General features: G+C 37.6%; 1 protein-coding gene across 4 annotated transcripts; it reads left to right on the top strand.

The window, feature by feature from the left end:
- Window positions 1-6321: 6321 nt before the first annotated feature.
- Window positions 6322-21049, top strand: mdm4 (MDM4 regulator of p53). Of its 4 annotated transcripts, none has more exons than XM_079844181.1 (11): window positions 6322-6810; window positions 7131-7228; window positions 9918-9992; window positions 10098-10231; window positions 15139-15188; window positions 15664-15728; window positions 16929-17034; window positions 17137-17297; window positions 17452-17625; window positions 18510-18578; window positions 18898-21049. In XM_079844181.1, exons 2-11 carry the CDS (start codon window positions 7145-7147, stop codon window positions 19459-19461), a joined length of 1482 nt encoding a protein of 493 aa, XP_079700307.1. In that variant the 5' UTR covers window positions 6322-6810; window positions 7131-7144; the 3' UTR covers window positions 19462-21049. The 4 variants fall into 4 exon arrangements, with proteins under 4 accessions (XP_079700307.1, XP_079700306.1, XP_079700308.1 ...); XM_079844180.1 differs by having other exon boundaries at window positions 6421-6613; window positions 17437-17625; XM_079844182.1 differs by having other exon boundaries at window positions 6463-6613.
- Window positions 21050-21615: the final 566 nt, after the last annotated feature.

Raw genomic sequence — 21615 nt, 5'->3', positions numbered from 1 at the left:
CTATTGATCTTTATCGTTATATATTTATATATATATAACAATAGATATAGATATATCTATTATATGTGTATGTCTCTCTCTTTTATATAAACATATACACACACACACCGATCAGGTATAACCTTATGACCGAACGATATTTCTAATATTGTGTTGGTCTTCCTTTTGCTGCCAAAACAGCCCTGACCCATCGAGACATGGACTCCACTAGACCCCTAAAAGTGTGCTGTGGTATTTGGCACCATGATGTTAGCAGCAGATCCTTTAAGTCCTGTAAGTTGCGAGGTGGGGCCTCCATGACTCGTTTGTTCAGCACATCCCACAGATGCTCGACTGGATTGAGATCTGGGGAATTTGGAGGCCAAGTCAACACCTCAAACTCGTTGTTGTGCTCCTCAAACTATTCCTGAACTATTTTTGCTTTGTGGCAGGGCGCATTATCCTGCTGAAAGAGGCCACAGCCACCAGGGAATACCCTTTCCATGAAAGGGTGTACATGGTCTGCAACAATGCTTAGATAGGTGGTACGTGTCAAAGTAACATCCACATGGATGGCTGGACCCAAGGTTTCCCAGCAGAACATTGCCCAAAGCATCACACTGCCTCCGCCAGCTTGTGCCATGTGTTCCCCAGGTAAGCGACGCACACACTCCCGGTCATCCACATGATGTAAAAGAAAACGTGATTCATCAGACCAGGCCACCTTCTTCCATTTCTCCATGGTCCAGTTCTGATGCTCACGTGCCCACTTTCGGCGGTGGACAGGGGTCAGCATGGGCAGCCTGACTGGTCTGCGGCTATGAAGCCCCATACGCAACAAACTGCGATGCACTTTGATTCTGACACCTTTCTATCTGAACCAAGATTAACTTGAGCAATTTGAGCTACAGTAGCTCGTCTGTTTGATCAGACCACACGGGCCAGCCTTCACTCCCCACGTGCATCAATGAGCATTGGCCGCCCATGACCCTGTCACCAGTTCACCACTGTTCCTTCCTTGGACCACTTTTGATAGATACTGACCACTGCAGACCGGGGACACACAACAAGAGCTGCAGTTTTGGAGATGCTCTGACCCAGTCGTCTAGCCATCACAGTTTGGCCCTTGTCAAACTCGCTCAAATCCTTACACTTGCCCATTTTTCCTGCTTCTAACACATCAACTATGAGGACAAAATGTTCACTTGCTGCCTAATATATTCCACCCACTAACAGGTGCTGTGATGAAGAGATAATCAGTGTTATTCACTTCACCTGTCATAATGTTATGCCTGATCGGTGTATATACATGAGACACACACACACTCACACACACACACATGTATATATATATAGTACAGTTTGAATTCCTGAATGCCTAATATGATGCCTAGGCTATTATGGAGGACCAAATTACTCAGAATGAAATAATTCAAATAAATAATGAATTCAATAAAACAACAATTAAATGTACCAGTTTATTCTGAAATAATTAATTAAAAAATGAATTAATTAATTTCATAATTAACTAATTAATTTAATTAATTATTAAATAAATGTATATTTATTTAGCAAAATTACATGAAAATATAAAATGTATTGTTTAATATATCAATTACCTCTTCCACACACACACTATTATTATGCTTAAATCTATTTTTTCATTATTAAATGTGCTTTTTCAAAAAGCCGCTTTTCATAATAATGTGCTGCATTTACGAATGACGCCTATTTGACGAATCATGCATTTCCAAGGCACGATTTTCCCAAAGTTTTTTTTCATAATAATAGAGGACATTTAACAAATGCCAATCAATAGGCAGTGGGCGGAGCTTGGCGCTGATTGGTTAGAAGTTGAAGATTCGACAGACATGACAAATCGATCTTTGTGTGGTGTGGTGACATCACGGAACGCCAAGGGTGCTTCTTAAGCACCGTTTGTTGTTTTTTCTTGTGGTATGAGATGGAGGACCCGGAAGCTCTGCCGTGCGACGTCAGACTTAAAGGGTAACTAAACCCCTGCTCAGAGCTTAACTCCACCCACTGGCAATTTTCAAAAAATGCTGGAAAAGTGGGCAGAGCCCGGCGGACACAGAGGGGACAAACCGAGGGCGGGGCTGAGCGGAGGGCGTGCACCTGAGACCCGCAGTGACGGATTGATTGACATCTGTCTGACTCGCGAGTCGCAAAGATGGAGAATGACTGGAGTGACGCCAGCTTTGCAACAGAGCGGTCATTCTCCTACCTTAACCTGAAGTGGAGGAGGGTGGGTTGTCTGTAACAGACACAAACCCGGAGCCTTATCAATGCGAGCCGCAGCTCAAACTGCGTTAACTCCCGATGCCGACGATACTAGTGAAGCAGCCGCGCAAGAGAACTGACCTAATCTATCTGCGTCCGCGGCAACCACTTGCGTGTCAGGGTTTCAAAGCGCGTCTCATGTATGAAAATTATCTGTACACATGACGGGCGGCAATAATATCGCAAGAAAAGCCTGACGTGTACTGACAAGTGCATTATTTAACCGTATTTTCTTCAATACAATGTTAAAGCAAGTGTCAAGTGAGTTTCATTCATAATTTTTACTTCATGTATGACAGTTCATACTGGAGTAAAGCCGTTCTCATCATGTGATTGGGGGAAACATTTCTGAGGGCGTGGTGAGCTCGTGCCAGGGGCGCGGATAGAGAGCCGTTGGAGGTACCATCCTACGTCACGATGTACCACAACGTCCAATAGGAAAATTCAACTGCAGTAGCCACCGTTCAACCTTAAGAGGCGGTTTTACACCATATTTTATAGAATTAAAACACTTTATACTCAAATGTCAAAACATTTACTCAAATCAATGAACAGCATTAATAAAGCCCCAGTATTACAGATCATTAACTAAAAAAAGTTGGTTTAGGGTTTAGTTACCCTTTAACAACAAATAAAACAATATGCCAGAGTAGGGTTGCCACCTTTGATTTGTGATCAACCCATATTTGCAAATATACTATGTTAACAGTTGTAGGACTCCTTATTGCCTCTCTTACCTATATTTGTAGGTTGTAAATAGTTTTTTCTTTGACACTGGTGGTGGCTCATCCGATTTTGTTGTGTTATCCTCCTCGTCCGTCTCTTCCCCCATTTCACAAAACTGAGTAATATAATGTTTTAAAAAAAGCTAGCTTGCAACTGAACACTGTTTTATCCTGCATGTGCGTGGATGGATGCGTGCGACCTACCGACAGCACAGGCAGTTGCTATAGGCGATAAATTGAGCTTCCAATCAAATAAAAGTAAACGCCTGGCATTGGCCAATCCACTGTTTGTTTACCCGTTTACGGACATAGGATTGGATGTACACAACCATGAAGAAAACACAGTAACAGTATAAGGAAACGGTTTAATTTGAAGCCAGGAAATTCTACTTTCGAAGTACATTTTCACAAAAAAACGGGACAATTTGTGTCCCGGGAAAGAATATAAATTTTCCGGGACAAACGCTCAAAAAAGAGAACAATCCCTGGAAAACCGGTGAGTCCAACAATCTTTCAGTCCAGATTAAGTGCCAAGTAGTTAAACACAGCCACAGTTCTCATAGTTTTCAGGTTTTTAGAAAATTCAATAAAGTCAAACTACATTTTCAGGCACAAATAAGAAATGAGAAGCACCCTTGGCGTTCCGTGATGTCACCACACCACACAAAGATCGATTTGTCATGTCTGTCGAATCTTCAACTTCAAACCTCAAACCAATCAGCGCAAATACCGCCCACTGCCTGTTGATTGGAAAATTTGTGAAATGTCCTCTATTATTATGAAAAATTTATTTGGGAAAATCGTGCTTTGGAAATGCATGATTCGTCAAATAGGCGTCATTCGTAAATGCAGCATATTATTATGAAAAACGGCTTTTTGAAAAAGCACATTTAATAATGAAAAAATAGATTTAAGCATAACAAAAGTGTGTGTGTGGAAGAGGTAATTGAGAAATATATTAAACAATATATTTTGTGTTTTCATGTAATTTTACAAAATAAATAGATTCATTTATTTATTTAATTAATTAATAATTAATTCAATGAATTAGTTAATTATAACATTATTTAATTAATTATTTCAGAATAAACTGGTATATTTAATTGTTGTTTTATTAAATTCATTATTTATTTAATTATTTTGAGTAATTTGGTCCTCCATAGGCTATAATACCTATACCTAATATATATATATATTAGCCTATATTATAATATTAACTTTTTTGAATTTAGCAGATATTGTGTTAGTATTTTCCTCTTGACTTGACATTCAAGGACCATTTATTTTTATTATAATATAAAACCACACATTGCCAAATTAAGTCAAATATGGAATCAATTTAAACAAACCAAATCAATATTAGCTATACATTTTGTCTTTTAGCGAGTAGGCTACATGTTTACTTGGGTTACATTCACTGTGGTGTCTGTAGAGCCATGACAGAAACACATTAATAGGCATTAACAGAACATTATAAAATATAGCCTACAGAATAAATACAATTATGTTTATATTAAATTTAAAGGGGAAAACCCTTTTTTTTAATCAATGTATCTGAGACCCAGAGAAAAATAAAAGTTTCGTGAATTTAGTACTTTTTGATGTCATCACAGCATAAGAAACAAATTGATTTTTTAAACAATATTTTATTCATATTTTATGCAATGTCCACTGTAGTGGACAGCGGTACTCAGTTGTTAAAAAAAATTAAATTAGGCTACATGAAATTACATGTCTACTTTGTCTAAAGATGATTCTCAACTATGTAAAGAAAGATAACATAATTAATTGTTATACCATTTATTTTATGCAATATGTGGGTAAAATGGCCATAGTCCCATTCAAAACAATATATCTATACACTGTATCTTATTTGCATATGTGTTCTTGGGGCAATTGTATGGGAGTAATAATAATTGGCAACATTTTCATAATAATATCTAATATTTTATATGAATATTGATATATCATTTATTTTCCTATGCACTTGCTGTGTACTGCTGTATCTCCCAAAATGCTACGGTGGACATGTATGAAACTATTGCAATTTTTTGTAACAAAAAGTCATATTTTGATTAAAAACCCCATAACATTTTGGATCACTAATATCGTCGTTTTTAAAGACCAAGGAGAATTTGTTGTCCTGGTGAAACCTCCGAACATTTGGTACCTCTGAAAAGCCCTGAATGTGCTCTGTGCATGTATGACATGTATGGTGTCAGAGAAATTCACTAAAATATAATGAAGTGACCACTAGATAATGACCAGGGCCCGTATTCATAAAAATTCTAAGAGTCCTCTCAGAAAACTCCTAATTTAGCTTAAAAACTTTTACGTCTTAGCTTAAGAGCTATTCGGGACCGATCTGAGAGCAACTCTGAGCAAGGAAAATACAAAAACTTTTATCTTAGTGAAGAGGCGGGGCTGACCCCGTTGCTATGTATGACACAGTCTTTTGAAGACTGTGATTGGTTGGTTGTCCAAAAAGGGGAAAAAGGAGCGCTTTAGGGTCTATTCTAAGCCTTCACTTTGAATTTACAAGTGCAAATTGTCCTATTTTACCGTTCTCTCTCACTCACACACACACACATACACACACACACATTATATATATATGTACACTGAAAAATTGTATTAAGCATAATTAATTTGTGCTCGTTTAAATAATTTAAATTTAGTTTTTTTATTTTTATTTAAAGAAATTAATTGGTTTTATGGGAATTGCATGTGTTTTTGTTTAAATTGAGATCAAATAAATTGATTGCGACCACTTACGATAACATTTTTTAGTAAATTCAACAAATTATTTTTTTCAGTGTATATAAATCCTTTTATTATTTACCATGCTGTTAATTTCCTATAAGGTATTTGATTGGCTTAGAATTATAAATATTGTTCCACTCTTTCCAATTACACTGATTGCTGGCATGTCTATTTAATTGGTGGTTTGAAAGTTGGATTTAATGCAACAAACATGATCCCTGCACGATCTAATCTATATCGTCTTATTAAGTCACTGTTATCCATTGTCTGCAACACATTTCTTCTCCCTCTTCGTCTTTCTGCCATTTTCGCCACTGCTAAAGAAACTCTTAAGCCTCTTAAAAGTCCTCGTCCGTGCTCTTAACAAATTTGGCCTTAAGACCTCTTTTAAGGGTTAAGATGCTTTCTGAAGTACTTTTTTCTTTACTAGGATTTTTTAGCTAATTTTAAGAGTAAACGCCCACATTTCTAAGAATTTTCTTGGAATTTTGTCACTAGGAGCTACTCTTTGCATTAAGATTCTTTATGAATACGGGCCCAGGTCCCAGAAGCTGGGAGTAAACTTCTATTCATATCTGAAGATGAGCCCCGATGGGAGGAATGCGGTAAAACATACACAAGGGTCCTTATAGCGCCGCCATTAGGCAAAATCAATAACTTTGTGAATTTAGCAACAGGGAGCTGCGCGTGAGGTCTGGCAATCGTGACGTGCTGACGACAAGCACCACGTCAACTTCAACTGACTGCAACTGTTCTTAACAAAAACACACACACCTCTCCATTTCTTTACACAAAATCTTATTCTTTAAAATCTGGAAACCATGTAATCGTTCACAGATAACACGGTGAGTGTGAGTACTATACCAGCATTATCACGCGAGGTCTAGTTTAAATGTTAACGGCTCTTATGCTTCTGAATGTCGCGGGCTAATAGCGTGCGCACGTTAGCCTAGCATCTTCGTTTCAGCCACGGATAATTGAAACATATTCGGCCAACTATCACAACTTATCGTATTATCCACATGCCAGAACTAAGATAATGGTAAGTACAGTCATTTTAGTCTCAATCTTGTTTCTTTGCGCGTGAAATGACATAGAAATGTTAGTTTTTATGTCGTTAGCTGACGACTACATATTGTGACGCCCTCATGAAAATACAGTAGTTTTGTATTTTCTTTTTTAAACATTGCTAACAGGTGCTTGAGTGCACTGCATGTATTGTATTGTATTGTACATGTATTGCATTTCTATTGAGCTGTCAACATACGATTCCTAAAAATGCTGTCTAGATAGACAGCTCCCTAGGATTTGAGACACAGCCCAATGGTGGTATAAATTGAATATCAATTTGTTTCCTTACAGTTATTGATTCAATCATGACCTCATTGTCATCGCCGTCATCATCTCAGTTGACTGGGTCAAGTTCTTCATGCCGAACTCTTCCAGGGGAAGGGACTCAGGTGAGCAACAAATATGCACATTCACTCTATATTCACTCTAATTATCTTTATAGATATAGATAGATAGGTAGGTAAGGCACAAACTGAAAAAAGCAATAGGACACAGTATAACAGACTACTTGCACAACATGCTTATAAATAAGCAGGTTTTCACTCTATCTTCCAATAATATGTCTCATAAAGAATAAATTGTTTCAATTTCTGGGATGCAAAATATATAATGCAATACAATGATAATTCAGAGATTAATAAATGTTCCTTACAAGCCTGTTGTATCATATTTGATTTACATTTTAACATGATTATTTTTCTTAAAATTAATTAATTTATTAGATTTATTTGACATGGACATAACAATTACATTGGACGAAACCATATGCATTTGCTCAAGTGTATTAGCACACATGCTAATTTTCAACACCTATCCACGGGAGGCTTTTTTAGATGGGGTAAAAATAATAATAATAATAACAATGCTGAAATAATAATAATAAGAAAAAAAGAATAAGGCTAACAAAATTATAATGACAATAATAATAGTAAAAGAAAAAAGAACAGAAATGCCATAAAGTTACAAAAAGAGAAAAAAACACCCCAATATATTCCCAATTATTTTCATACAAAGACTATAAAGCAAAAACAACATGATCAGACAATATTACCCAGTGTGAGGCTATTCATTCGAGCACTGTTGTTTTGTTTTTAACCATTGTTTAAGTGCTCTGTAAAAAGCATTGCTGTTAGTCTCTAGTTTTAAATTAGTAGGTAAAGCATTCCAGAGTTTTGGCCCCTTTGCCAAAAAAGCAGACCGACCAAATGATGTTTTATACTTTGGGACAATACAGTCGCCACTAATAGTGGCTTGAGTGTTTACCCTATATTCGTATGGAGAAGCACATAGAAACAGTTTTCTGACCATTAAGAGTTAAATGAGACAAAAAATGAGAGTGTATAGATAATCAAGTAAACCTACCAGTAACACTTTATAGTAGGGTTTAATTTGTTAACATTATGTAATGCATTAAAGCTGCAGTCCGTAACTTTTTTTTGGTTAAAAATGATCCAAAATCAATTTGTGAGCAAGTACATAATCAGCCATTGGCCCAATTCACAACGGTAAGCTTGTAATAATGTTATATTCTGAGTGGTACTGGTGAATTTCCGTGGGAAATTGTGACAGCAACTGGAATAATTCAATTTATCATTTTGATGGCGGATTTTAATCCAGAAAGGTCCAAACGACAATCATCAGTGACAACTGTAGATTCACCCTTAGTCAAAAGCGAAAGATTAGACTGTGTGGAAATTGAAATCTACAAGGAATGCTAATAGACATGTTACTTACTTGTTCAGATGAGATTTTCCGATAGCCTGATGTCGTCACACTCAGATTCTAGTCAGAATATGATTCTGATACTGCTCCATTGGGCTGTGATTATGTGGTGTGTTTCAACCAAACCAGGAAAGAAAATGCCTTTGCACTCAATTGGATAGACCTACAACCAATCAGGGCGACACATAGTTGTTAACAGAACTCAACTGCATTCACGCTGATAGAAGTAGAAGATGATGATGAGTGTAAACGATCATGGCTGGTGTTGTAAAAAGAATTTAAGGATACACGGAGTACTTGCCAACACGAGCATCATTTTTTGAGAGAAATAGTAAAAGTTAATGCATATACGAACAAGTTCTCCGTTTAGTAAACAAATTCAACCCAAGAGTTCTTTGGTGATGTGGATGATTGCGTTACTTTTGATCATCTGTCCATCATCGTATAAAGCCCACCTTGACAATTTGATTGGTCCAAACAGCTCTTGTTCGAGCATAGTAGCTCCTGACCTCAAATGTTGTGAGCGGGGCTAAGTTCGGCTGGCATCCAGGCTAATTTTTAGATTAAAATTCTTATCTCTGTGATTCTGAAGTACAGTATCCACACCGGTGCGGTGACTGACAGCCACACATTCTCCACAAAACATTAGATTAATTTGCGCTTAGGACCCGCAGATGCACAACCCACATAAAGATGATAATTCCACAAATAACTGAAATTGCAGGTTTCAAACAGAGATGGCAACAAAGAGGCAAAACTTACGGACTGCAGCTTTAACTAACATGAACTAACAATGAGCAATATATTTTTTTTACAGCATTTATTAACCTTTGTTAATGTTAGTTTTAAAGATGTTCATGTTAGTTTGCACTTCACAGTGTATTAACTAATTTGAACAAATAAAATTTTTGATCTTAAAAATGTATTAGTAAATGCTGAGATTAACAGATTGACCGATTTATAAATGCCGCAGAATTATTGTTCATTCTTAGTTCATGCTATTGCTAACTATTGTGGTCAACTAATGTTAACATATGAAACCTTATTGTAAAGTGTTACCCGTAGTTGCTTCAGTCCAATAAGTTGAAATAAAAACACAAGTTGTTTATTTTATAAAGCTCATTAATGATTTTACAGCAAAAAGACACGTGTACTACAACCACATTTTTACAATTATACTATAAAAGGCCTTTTACAAAACAGTATGAACTGTCAATCAGAGGGCATGTAGTAGATTGTGTGCAACCAGCTTTGATCATGTTGATCATTTATAAATGATGGCCTTAGAAATGAATGTATCAAATACGATACAATAGGCTTCATCTTAGGGTTAAAGATACAGCTTTTTTCCTGCAGGTCCACCCCAGAGCTCCTCTACTGCAGATCCTGAGAGTAGCAGGTGCTCAGGAGGAGGTGTTTACCCTGAAGGAGGTGAGGAGTGTGTACAAACTGACCTCTGCGGATTGACACACGCTGTAGCTAAGAGTTTGAACTGCTTGATAAGGTACATTTAATAATAGCAGTGTTTTTGATTAGGTCATGCACTACCTGGGTCAGTACATCATGATGAAGCAGCTTTATGACAAACAGAAACAACACATCGTCCATTGTCAAGATGACCCACTCGGAGAGCTACTGGAAGTGGGGAGCTTTTCCGTTAAGAACCCCAGGTGAGCTCATAGCTACCAATAAGGAAATTTAAATGGAAGAGAAAATTGAGTCGGCTCGCTCTCACTTGACATCGATGGCTGACCTAGATAGCCAGTTTTCTGATGGCCAATATAAATTTGTTACTTAATATTTAACCCTTAATCGGCCCTTGGGGTCCAGCTGACCCCACTGGACTTTTCCTCCATTTTTAAAAAGTGTTCCCTTCATCTCAGGGCCATGAGACTCTGTGACTTTTCCTAAATAATCTATCTAAACATGCACAAAAAAATCTGGGCTTGATTTGGTTGTTCTAAAGGTGTGTAAAAAAAAAATTACCGTTTAAGTCCCTCGGGGTCAAATTGACCCCACATTGAAAATAAATGGGAAAGTGTAAATTTTTTTTTCACTTTTTTTGTAAAAAAAAAAAAGAACTAAAGCCAGTATAAATCTGTAAATGTCTACATTTATATCAAGGTCTGGTCCTAGAGTATAAACACAAAGTAGAACGAACTTTCTATCTCATACACACACACACACACACACACAAACAAACACACATGTGTGTGACTGCAACAGAGAGTATTTTTTATTGAAATTGGCAAATAAAATCAACAAAACTGGCATAAATCTGAAAGATTTTCATACATAAATGAAGGACTAATACTAGAGCACAAATGCAATATGGAACAAGCATGTTCACACACACAAACACAGGTGTCTGGAGCATTTTTTAGATTTTGGCAATGAATGGGAAAATGTAAAAAATGCTCTTTTTTTTCACTTTGTAAAAAAAAAATCAACCAAATCCAGTATAAATCTGAAAATGTCTACATTTATATCAAGATCTGGTCCTAGAGCATAAACACAAAGTGGAACGAACTTTCTGTCTCATACAAACACACACATGTGTGTGACTGCAACAGAGAGCATTTTTATTGAAACTGCCAAATAAAATCTACAAAACTGGCATAAATCTGAAAAAATTCCATACATAAATGAAGGACAAATACTAGAGCACAAATGCAACATGGAACAATCATGAGAAAGAGAGGGAAAAGGGCTACTTGAGGGACGATTAAGGGTAAGAGAGATTACATGTGGGACAAAACATACACACACACATCTGAATTGTATTTAGATATATTTACAGACCACAGCAGTTTGGTTTTAACAGTTTGGTTTCTAACCCTAACCCAAACAATGACACAAACTGTCCTGTTACTGTAACTAACATTACAACAATAGCATATCTTAGTTATGTGAAACATAGCAAAACCAATGTTACTCACATATGGAGCAGAAGCAACGCAACCTCTGCGTCTGTTTTCAGGCCTTCTCGCTCTGATCATAACCCTTCTATTTCCAGTGATATTTCTCTGACCTTTTCTCTTTTGTAATGTCTCTCAGCAGGGCTCCAGACTATGACCTTTTTTCCTGCTGGTGCGACTAAAGTTTGTTAGAGACTGATAAGATCTGCCATTTCTGTTACATGAGAAACAGCAATTGACAAATGAAATGAAAGCGGAACGGAACCGCGTTACTCGTTTAAACTGCTGCGTGATCCGTTTATCAGCTCACAGCAATAGACAGCGCAGTGCGAGCTCATACATGGGGCTGGTCTCGATCACATGACACCGCTACTACACAGTGCTTGGAGATCCAGTGAGAAAGCTTTTGAATTCACTAGGGATGCACCGATATGAACATTTTGGCCGATACCGATAACCGATAATTCTTAATATTTGAAAGCCGATAACCGATATATTGGCCGATAAATCTAAATACAAATTTTAATAAACTCTGAGAGCCTGATTACAAAAACAAAAGGCTCACCATTAAAAGCCATGTCCCAAACACTTCAACATAAATCAAACCTATACACTACAGTAGCCTATTTGAACCAGTGTGAGATTCCTTACCTTTTCAAATTAATTTTACACTCCTATGGCCAAAATTTTTTTTTTTAACACTTTACAATAAGGTTTAATTTTTGTTAGTATTAGTTAACCAACAATGAATGAACAATACGTCAACAGGATTTATTAATTTTAGTTCATGTTAATCTCAACATATTCAGACCCAAAGTTGTGTCTTTTAACATTAGGTATGAACTGTGAATGGACCGTTACAAAACAAACATTTTATTACTAAAAGAAACAAAGGTTATTGCTCTCTGTTTGTTCATGATAGTTAATGCATTAATAAAATGAGACCTTATTTGTAAAATGTTACCAAAAATTATATTGTCTAAAAAATAAAAATAATATACCTAAATAATGCAAACAAGTAATTGAACAGCATTACTTAGGCTGCATAATAAAGAATCAGAATGCAAGTGCATGAAATAACCTCCGCACAGACGATAAAGAAATGGTTTTAATCAAACCATATTGTTGATGGAAATGATACGAGAACAATAAAAGTGCTAATTATAAAAAATAATGCTTCTGTGTTTTTGAAAAAAAAAATATGTTTAATATTACAGTAATAGTAAACATCTGTAATATTAGTCTAGTCTATTAGGAATAATGTTGCTGTTTGAGAGCGCGCTGAAGCTGGAGAGAATGAACGAACAACCATAAACTGAAGCGCTTAGAAGTTTAATTAACAACTAAACGCATCATATATGAGAACAATCAGATATTTATACAAAATAAATATAATATTACAACTTATATTAGCACAAAATCACGCATAGGTGAAGGGTTATAACTCCTGTGGATGCTCTTCCCCTGTTTGAGAGCGTGCTGAAACTTAAGATGATCACCGGTACAGTGAAGCACTGCGGGTTATTGACTTAACGAAACACATCCTATATGACTTAACGAAACACATCCTATATGACTTTAATCAGATGTTTATACTACAAAAACGTAATATTACGACTTACATATGCTTAAAATGACGCGAATGCACAAGCGAACTTGACTGTGCTGGTCAGAATGCGTTGTTGACGCTTCCCACAACAGCGCGCTGAAAAACAACTAAACCCAGAGAATTCACTACGTTTTATAACAGAAATATTCTCATTGCAGTGTTATGTATAGGACAGTCCCAGTAGTTATTAATGCTGTGCATTTCTGTTTGAAATGCGCGCGCCGGTACAATGAAATGCTTTACTGCATCGTTAATTAACTCAACCAAACGCATCCTATATGGGATTATATACACAAAATAATAAATATAATATTACAACTTACAATGGCACAAAAGGCTGTGAATGCACAAGCAAACTTGACTGTGCTCGTCATGAAGGTGTAACTCCGTGGGTGCGCGCTGAAGCTAAAGACCGGTACAATGAAGTGCTTTACTGCATCGTTTATTAACTCAACCAAACGCATCCTATATGATATTACATACACAGAATAATAATAAATATAATATTACAACTTACAATGGCACAAAAGGCTGTGAATGCACAAGCGAACTTGACTGTGCTCGTCATGAAGGTGTAACTCCGTGGGCGCGCTCTTCCCTCAACAAACGCGCTGAAACACAACGCTCTTTTACAGCCTATTCTATTCTCATTATCATTTTATGTAGATTATAGAAGACTTGCGCTGCACATGTTGCACATAACTGTATTTTCCTTTTCGAAGTGATTCCAAACATATTTAGAGCAATTCAAACCCATCATGGTGGACAGCGCGTCCGTCTCAGCTGAAGGAAATAATACATTATCTATCGGCTTGACTATATCGGTCAAATTTTCTTATTGGACCGATAACGATAACATCAAAAATAATCATTTATCTGCCGATAACGATATGTTGCCGATATATCGTGCATCCCTAGAATTCACCACAGAATTAATAACATTGCTACTTGCAAGATCTAGTGGGAAGCGTTCGGCGCAGAATTCTTTGTTATAAACCATAGATATCAGATCAAACCGCGCTGATGTGGAAACCAGGAGAAACATTGTTGCATGAACGAAGTTCAGGGGTTTCAGTCCACTATTCATAAACATTCACCATGGATTTAATTTAGTAACCACCACATGATATTGTGGAAGAAGTAGTCAAATGTTTTTACATTATTCATCTCAGGGTTCGTACAGCCTTTTGAGAGTGAAATTCATGGGCTTCACACTTTTTCCAGCACTTCAAAGCTCTAAAGATTATCAATTTTAATATTATTTTTAATGTGATGATTTGTAAAACGAATAGGTTAAAGGCCACTTTGTGGCAAAAACATGAAATTACCACAATAACCAGTAGGTGGTGGCAGAGAAGCACTTATTTGACGGATTACGCCGGTTTCACACTGCATGCGCAAGCAGTGCGGTGGCGGCGCAGAAGCTGTGCGTATGGAGAGTTCAGTTCAGTATGATAGAAGAACAATAGTACATTCAATAAGAGTTTCCCTATAAAATGAGGTTTTTGCATATTACTGTTGTTAACAAAAGTTAATTTTATCTGCATATCAATTTAAGCTCAGTGCTTCACTGTTAAATTTCCAATAAACAAACATGTAATATTATTAGTAACTGCACTTATTAACAAAACAATAGTAATTTTATGATTAAATTAACTTTGAGTTAAATTTAAATTTCCTCCAGCTGGTGCCACTGCTCTCAAATGTTAATCTGGAGCCCTGCTCAGCCATCTCTCTTTCTACAGACTTGTTTCAAATCTCCCTCTTGCTCACTCTCTCACCTCCCCCATCATGAGTGTATACGTCCCCTACTGTGGTGATCAGTCCAATCCACTTTCAACAGTGTTTCCCAGAAATCGGTTACTGTACATTTAATTGTTAATTAAAGGGGTTAATGAACAACCAACTCTGAAAACCTTGATATACCACTTACCACATATACCAGCTGGATTGCTCTGGCCGATGCAGCACTCAATCTCTTACCTTTTGTGTTATTTCGAGAAATCAGCATATTTTAGGTATTTACGTCTTTCTTTTCTGCTTTTCGTAGCCCTGTGTATGAGATGTTGAAGAGGAATTTGTTTGTTTTGAATAATTCGGGTAAGTCCATCCTTCTTGTTGTTGAATTTATTTTGAATGATCTGGAGAAATAAAATGTGTCAGACTGTTACGCTGTCTTTTAGCACTTTCACTCTCTTGCTTTCATTTCATTTCCCCACCTTTCATTTTGAGGTATGTGTGTTTGTCTGAGTGTTTATGCTACAGTGGGTATGTACACATTTTGTTTTTTTTGTTTTTTTTTACAATTTATGGTTTCAACTTTGTCATTGTATTATCAGGTTAGTCTACTTTGATGCAATATTCATACAGGAACTTAAGAAACTTAACTTAAATTAAAAAATATATTAAATAATAATAATAATAAAAAAACAGTGCAAACCTTACTTCACAATTTTGCTTTTTTGGAGGCATTAAGTTAGGGCCAAGTGTGATTGATGTGTGCTTGGTGAATAAAGGGCAGGGTTTTTTTTTTTCTTTTGTTTTGTTTTGTTACTGTGTCTCATTTGAAATACAGATGCAGCAAAGAATCTTTCTGTCGGCAAGGATTCTAATGAGTCTCCAAGTGAAGATCCTGGTCAGGTAAAATTAAAGCATGGTGCATAGGAGAAACAGTGTCTTTTACTCCTTCATGGCAAACAATTGATCAGAAAATCAAACGTAATCTTTTTGTGATTAATATAATTTGATTGTTATTTGAGCTTTGCTTTTAAATGAAAGGCTTTGCTTTTAAATAAAAGTGCATTGTACAGGGCATTTTGGGTACCAGATGTATTTTTTTTTTAGATTAAAAAAATATATATGATTAAGGTTATTAAATTATTGCTTTATTTAAAAAATAAATAAAAAAACAGTACTCACAGCGACCTTCTACATTTGTTGTCAGCTTTTCCCTTTTTTAATTATGCTCTAATGGACCAGTTACTTCTATGTCAGTGATTGTCTTCCCAATCTTTCACATTTTTTTCCACTGTAGTTGCTCAATGTTTTGCTACAATGCATTTTTGTGTGAAGAATTGCATCGTGATCAATAGCCTGTTTGCCATGAAGGGGAGGGTGGCAGCTGTCTCCACCAACCGTATCTGTACAGAGTGGCACCGTCTCTGTACTTCCCCACGGCCGGCCTGGCCTGGTGGTCCTTCCGGAGAAGCCACCAGTATGGGCCTGGCTGCTGGGGGACAGAGTACTTGTCTCTGTTTTGTCGCTCAGAGTTTCCTTCTCTGCGTCGCTGCTTCTTTCGGTAGGACTGCAGCTTTCTTCTCAGTTCACTGGCCCTCTTCACCCTTCTGTCATACACCCATCCACATTTAACACCTTACGGTTGTGTGTTGGCAGAATGAAGTTAGCTGGGGTTGGGAAAAGCAGTCTGGGATGAGGTTCCTAGTACCGTCATGCATTTTGTGCAATTCACAGGACTTTAAATAGAATGGTGTTGTATGATTTATGCTAATAAAATGAACTTTAAAAGGTTTTATGATTTTTGGATTGGCTTTTTCTTTTTCTTCGATATTACGTATTAATGGTGTGATATAATTTATGTACCAGATTTCTATTTGTTTTGTGCCACTACGTTTCCATGTTACATTACAAAACATGACAGCAGCAGTGGTGTTTAATATCTCCAAACTTTTTTTTCGAAACTTCCCATTTTCCCCTCCCTCTACTTGTGAGGATGTGGCCTTTTGTCGCCACACCCACGGGCACCTGCTGTGAAGGAACTGCCGTCCTACCGAGTGTCTTTTCATTACTTTGTGCTGATTTGGCCTTTTCCTTACGGTGTAGGTGTCCAGTGTGTCGATTAGCTCTGGACAGGCTCTGATTGCTGGCAGTACCAGCACTGGCGCAACACAGAGCTGCTCACAGCGCAGGCCACGCGATCCTGATGAAGGTCAGCATGAACCAACAAACACTGCACTCATTAATACTATCATTGCTCATTTTTGCAATTGTAATATGTAATTAATGATCAGACACCTCTCTATCCTTACAGACTCCTTAGACGGCTTACCCAGGTCTGCTTGCAAACGGCCAAAGCTGGACGTGACTCTGGAAGAGTGGGACCTTTCTGGGTTGCCCTGGTGGTTTCTGGGTAACCTGAGAAGTAATTACACTCGCCGAAGCAACGGCTCGACTGATATTCACACCAATCAAGTAAGAGGGCAAGCTCCCCAGAATATAATTCATATGGTTATTTTCTTATTCATGAAGAACTTTTTCAAAAAATCTCAATAGTCTTATAGTAGTCAAGTCAGTGTAGTAAGACTGTCACACAACTAGACTGAAGGAACAGCTCTCTCCCGGACAGGACGAGGACACGGCCATCGTTTCTGACACCACCGATGATCTTTGGTTCCTAAATGAGGCCGAAAGCGAGCAAGTGAGTGTTGAGATGAAGGAGGCGGTGCTGGAGCAGGGAAGTGATGCAGAGTCTCCACATGAAGAAGAGGAGACCGGGAAAGACAGTAAAGATGACAGGAAGGTAATGTTACTTGCTTTTCCCCCCTTCGCTTACTGTATCATTTTAAAGGGGTACTTTTAGCAAATTTAGCATTAAACTTTGTATCAGTAGAAACCCGGTAGTATATTCAAAATATGGTACTTTCCCCCCTCATGTCCCCCTGAGACAAGAGAATTATGCATTTTATTTCTGAAAAAAATCCTCAGATGACGCAAATATCGTCATTTTGCGTCATCAGAGGATTTTTTGGCCAGAGGCTAAAGACTACAGCCAGTAGAAGGAGCTAGTTCCGCATGTTTTAACGGATCGGGCGTTAATAACGGAGCGGTACGGAGCAAAGTGAGTGTTTCAACTTCTCAATGAATTCCTATGAAAGTTAAGCTTCCATATGCGATCTGAAAACGTGCCAGACTGTACACGCGCCGTGAATGACTGGCGCTTACCTCAGTTCTGCTAAGCTCTTCTCGTGATGAATGAAATCTGACTCCTGCTGCGTCTGTGCCGTGCCTTTCGTTCGGCTCTCTCACACGTTATTGAAAAGACACGTACAGTTTTTAATTGTAGTGTTTATTCTCTAACTGAACGAAATTATTGTATTCTGAAGATCAAAACGACGGTGGGGGCGGTGTAATGGTGGGCAAGTAGCCGTGGCTTTGGGACTGGCCTCGTAGGGCAGCGAAGCAAGTGCATTCTGGGAGTTGTTGTCTTTCATCCACATGAGACCAAAATACATTTTCTGTCTTTTCTCAGTCTAGAAGGCACCAAATTCAAAAATAATTTCACATTTCTACTACATAAATGACCCCGTTTAAATACACATTCATCTTCCCAGCGCTGAAGTACCCTTTTAAGATGAGTTGGACTCATAACCAGCTACTTAAAATGGGTTTCATTTTCATTCTCAGATGCAAGATGAACAGGATGATGACTCTCAGTGTTTAAGTGATGACACTGATACTGAGATCTCCACACAGGTAGACATATCATCAGTAAAATTGTGCTCTTTATTAGTGATCATTGTTATTTTATTCTCACCAGATTATATACCTGATCCTTCAGAAATTATTAAAAAAATAATTAATTAAATGCAAAACCCCAAAAAATGCAATTCTCAAGCGCGTATTGAACCGTGAATGCCGTACCGAACGGTTCAATATTATATTGAGAATTGAGGCATCCCTAATATGCTATATTAAAAGTATTGTTTGATTACATTTAAGTTTATCATGTTTCTAAAGTAGTTATACATACATAAAAGGCATATCGTATTCAAATGAACTTATCTTTTGGCAGGATGCATGGCAGTGCTCAGAGTGCCGCAAGTTTAACACCCCTCTTCAACGGTACTGCATGCGCTGCTGGGCTCTGCGGAAAGACTGGTACAAGGATTGTCCTCGTCTCGTACACTCCATCTCTGTTCCAGACATCCCCATCTGCAGTTCACGTCCTGAAAGGGAGGAAGACGAGGAGGATGATGGAATCGACATGCCTGACTGCCTTAGGACTGTGTCTGACCCAGTCGTCCTCCCCTCGCACCACGTCTCTAGAAACATCCCCCCATCATCTGCTTCATCGTCAAAAGGAAAGGGTCCTTCCCAGCTTCAACACCACTTACAGGAGAGCTCCGAGGGTGACAGCCAGGACACGCTGGACATGGAAACAGAATGCCAACCAGAGGCCATGCTAGAACCCTGCAAGCTGTGCCGAATGCGGCCGCGAAACGGCAACATCATCCACGGCCGCACAGCTCACCTGATCACCTGTTTCCCCTGTGCCCGCAAGCTACACAAATTTCACGCTCCTTGCCCAGGCTGTGGCCAGGTTATACAGAAGGTCATCAAAACCTTCATAGCATAACCAAAACATCTCAAAGGCATGCATGTATTAAACACACACTCACTTGATACTTAAAAAAAAAATCCTTGTACACATACGGAAGAAATTTGACAAACGGTTGCTGGACTAAAATGAAAACATTGTACAATGTATCTATAATAATATCTATAATAATTTTATTGTATAGTACAAATCCAGTATAATTAATGTACAGAATGTAATTTAAAGAAATTGGCCTCATATTGATGGTTCGCCATTGTTTTGTTAGCGTAACTTGGCTAAAGAAAGTGATCTCTTTGCATCTGCTTTCTGTCAGGTGAAGGCGCGGCTTTGCCACCATGATATGCTACTGCCTTAGTGGGAAGATATGCATAAACTATTCAAATCAGTCCAGTCAGTTTTTAATAGCACATTTAAAAGGCCTTTCAATGTACTTGACCAACTTTGGTTTTACTTTATTTTAGAAGAATTTTCCCCTTGCAGATTTCAGGCACTTAACGAAAGCATCACGCAAGTTGACCTGGTGAAAGGTTCTTTGGACAGGTGCTTTAAACTGATTATATGGGAATATTTATTTATTTATAAACTTTATTTTTTTGCAGATGGTGTCTAATAGAATGACCAGTCAACAGTTGCAAGTCATTCCTGTGCTATAAGAAGAACCAATTATATTCCAGATTGTGAAGTATTAGAAAAACGTTTGATGTAGAGGAGGTACAATAGAAAAGTGTAATTAGGCCAATTAGGCCTTCCTTTGGTTGCTTACGATGCTCACCTCCTTCTTGTTCCTTCTTTTTTTTTTTTTTTTTCTATACCTGTCCTGAACAGATATGATGTATGATTGAGGACTATTTGTGCTCTATCTGTTCAGCCCTCTGCCTTCCCTTCTAACTCAGTTTTCCTGTCATCTACACGCACATGTTCGTGTTTTATGAAGGTTAAGGAACACTTATTAGTGGATTTATTTCTTATTTTCCATAGAGCTGCCAGGTGAGATGACATTTATGGGACTAAAAAAGTGTTTTGAAAGCAATGTCTGCCATGCTTTAAATCGTGCTTTATTTTGCAGAAAGGTCATCTGTATTATTGGCAGTGTTCAGTGAAATTTTCCAGAGCACTTCTGTTATGTGGGATTTTAGGGTTATTGTCCTCTGCTTTTCTTAATACTGCGTTGTTTCCCGTAACAAAGTGGATTCAGTCTCTGTTGTGTATTATCTAAGCGCAGCCATAGCGGACTCTTTGAAAAGGAATTCTGTTGTCCTCAGCCACCAGAGGGCGAAGGAGCTTTTCACACGCAGTGAACGCATGGGACTAGCTTTGCTTATTTCTAATTAATGCTGTGTTATTTACATTTTGAGGATGTGAAGGCTGTATTAAAAGCCCATCCAAGTTTACCCGAACTTTGTGTGGTACAAACACCGCTATTTCACTGCCATAATGCCTCATAGTATGGAATTTAAAACAAATTCGCCAATGACATTATAAAATGAAGTTTGTTTTGTTTGTTTGCTTGTTTGTTTTATACAGACATGGTTTCTGCTTAGATTCAGTCTGAGCGGTATTTGTTTTTTTTAAATGTAAAATAAATAATCAAACCAATGTAAATAGTACTCTTGTTCATTTTTATTTGGCCTCGTTGCTGTATTTATCGCAATTTATTTCGACTACAACCATGCATTTCAGAGCATAAATCTTCAACATCCTTTACACCAAATGTAACTATTTGTTATGCAACCTACAGTATCTGTTACCAAATTCTTCTACCACAAGGAGGCAGTAGCAGCCTTTCAGTTTCTAAAGAATTATTTGAATCTTTAGTAACATGATATGTGCTGCCTTTTGAGGTTAGCCTTTGAAGCTTTTGAATAACCCAACCTTCATTTAAATTGTTTATTTTTATAAACCTAAAAACCAGTTTGTTCATGATGCATATTTTGTACATTGTAATGTTGGTCAAGTTCTTGTTGTGTCTGAAGGCTGTGTGAACACATGAACTTAACATGAAATTCTGCTTGTTTCTGTCTATCAGGCCTGTCCAATGGAAGCAGTGATGTAATTGAAATCAATAACGGAAGTGTCTCGAGGGGTGAGTCTCCATGCTGAAGGATAATTGGGTTCTTCCTCTAATCACACCTCTAATCTCTCGACATCTCGGGTCTTCGTCTAAGGGCCTAC

This window comes from Gobio gobio (genome assembly GCF_949357685.1).
Source record: "Gobio gobio genome assembly, chromosome: 19".
Classification (NCBI taxonomy): Eukaryota; Metazoa; Chordata; class Actinopteri; order Cypriniformes; family Gobionidae; genus Gobio; species Gobio gobio.
Note: the sequence above shows the minus strand (reverse complement) of the source record. Positions and strands in the feature narration are given on the sequence as shown.

What these genes read in the sequence shown, in the direction of transcription:
- mdm4 (XM_079844180.1), top strand. Translation starts at nt 7,145, where the DNA reads ATGACCTCATTGTCATCGCCGTCATCATCTCAGTTGACTGGGTCAAGT. An exon ending in TTTTCCGTTAAGAACCCCAG is followed by an intron (nt 10,232 to 15,138) that starts GTGAGCTCATAG and finishes TGCTTTTCGTAG; the next exon opens with CCCTGTGTATGAGATGTTGA. An exon ending in CAAGTGAAGATCCTGGTCAG is followed by an intron (nt 15,729 to 16,928) that starts GTAAAATTAAAG and finishes CTTACGGTGTAG; the next exon opens with GTGTCCAGTGTGTCGATTAG.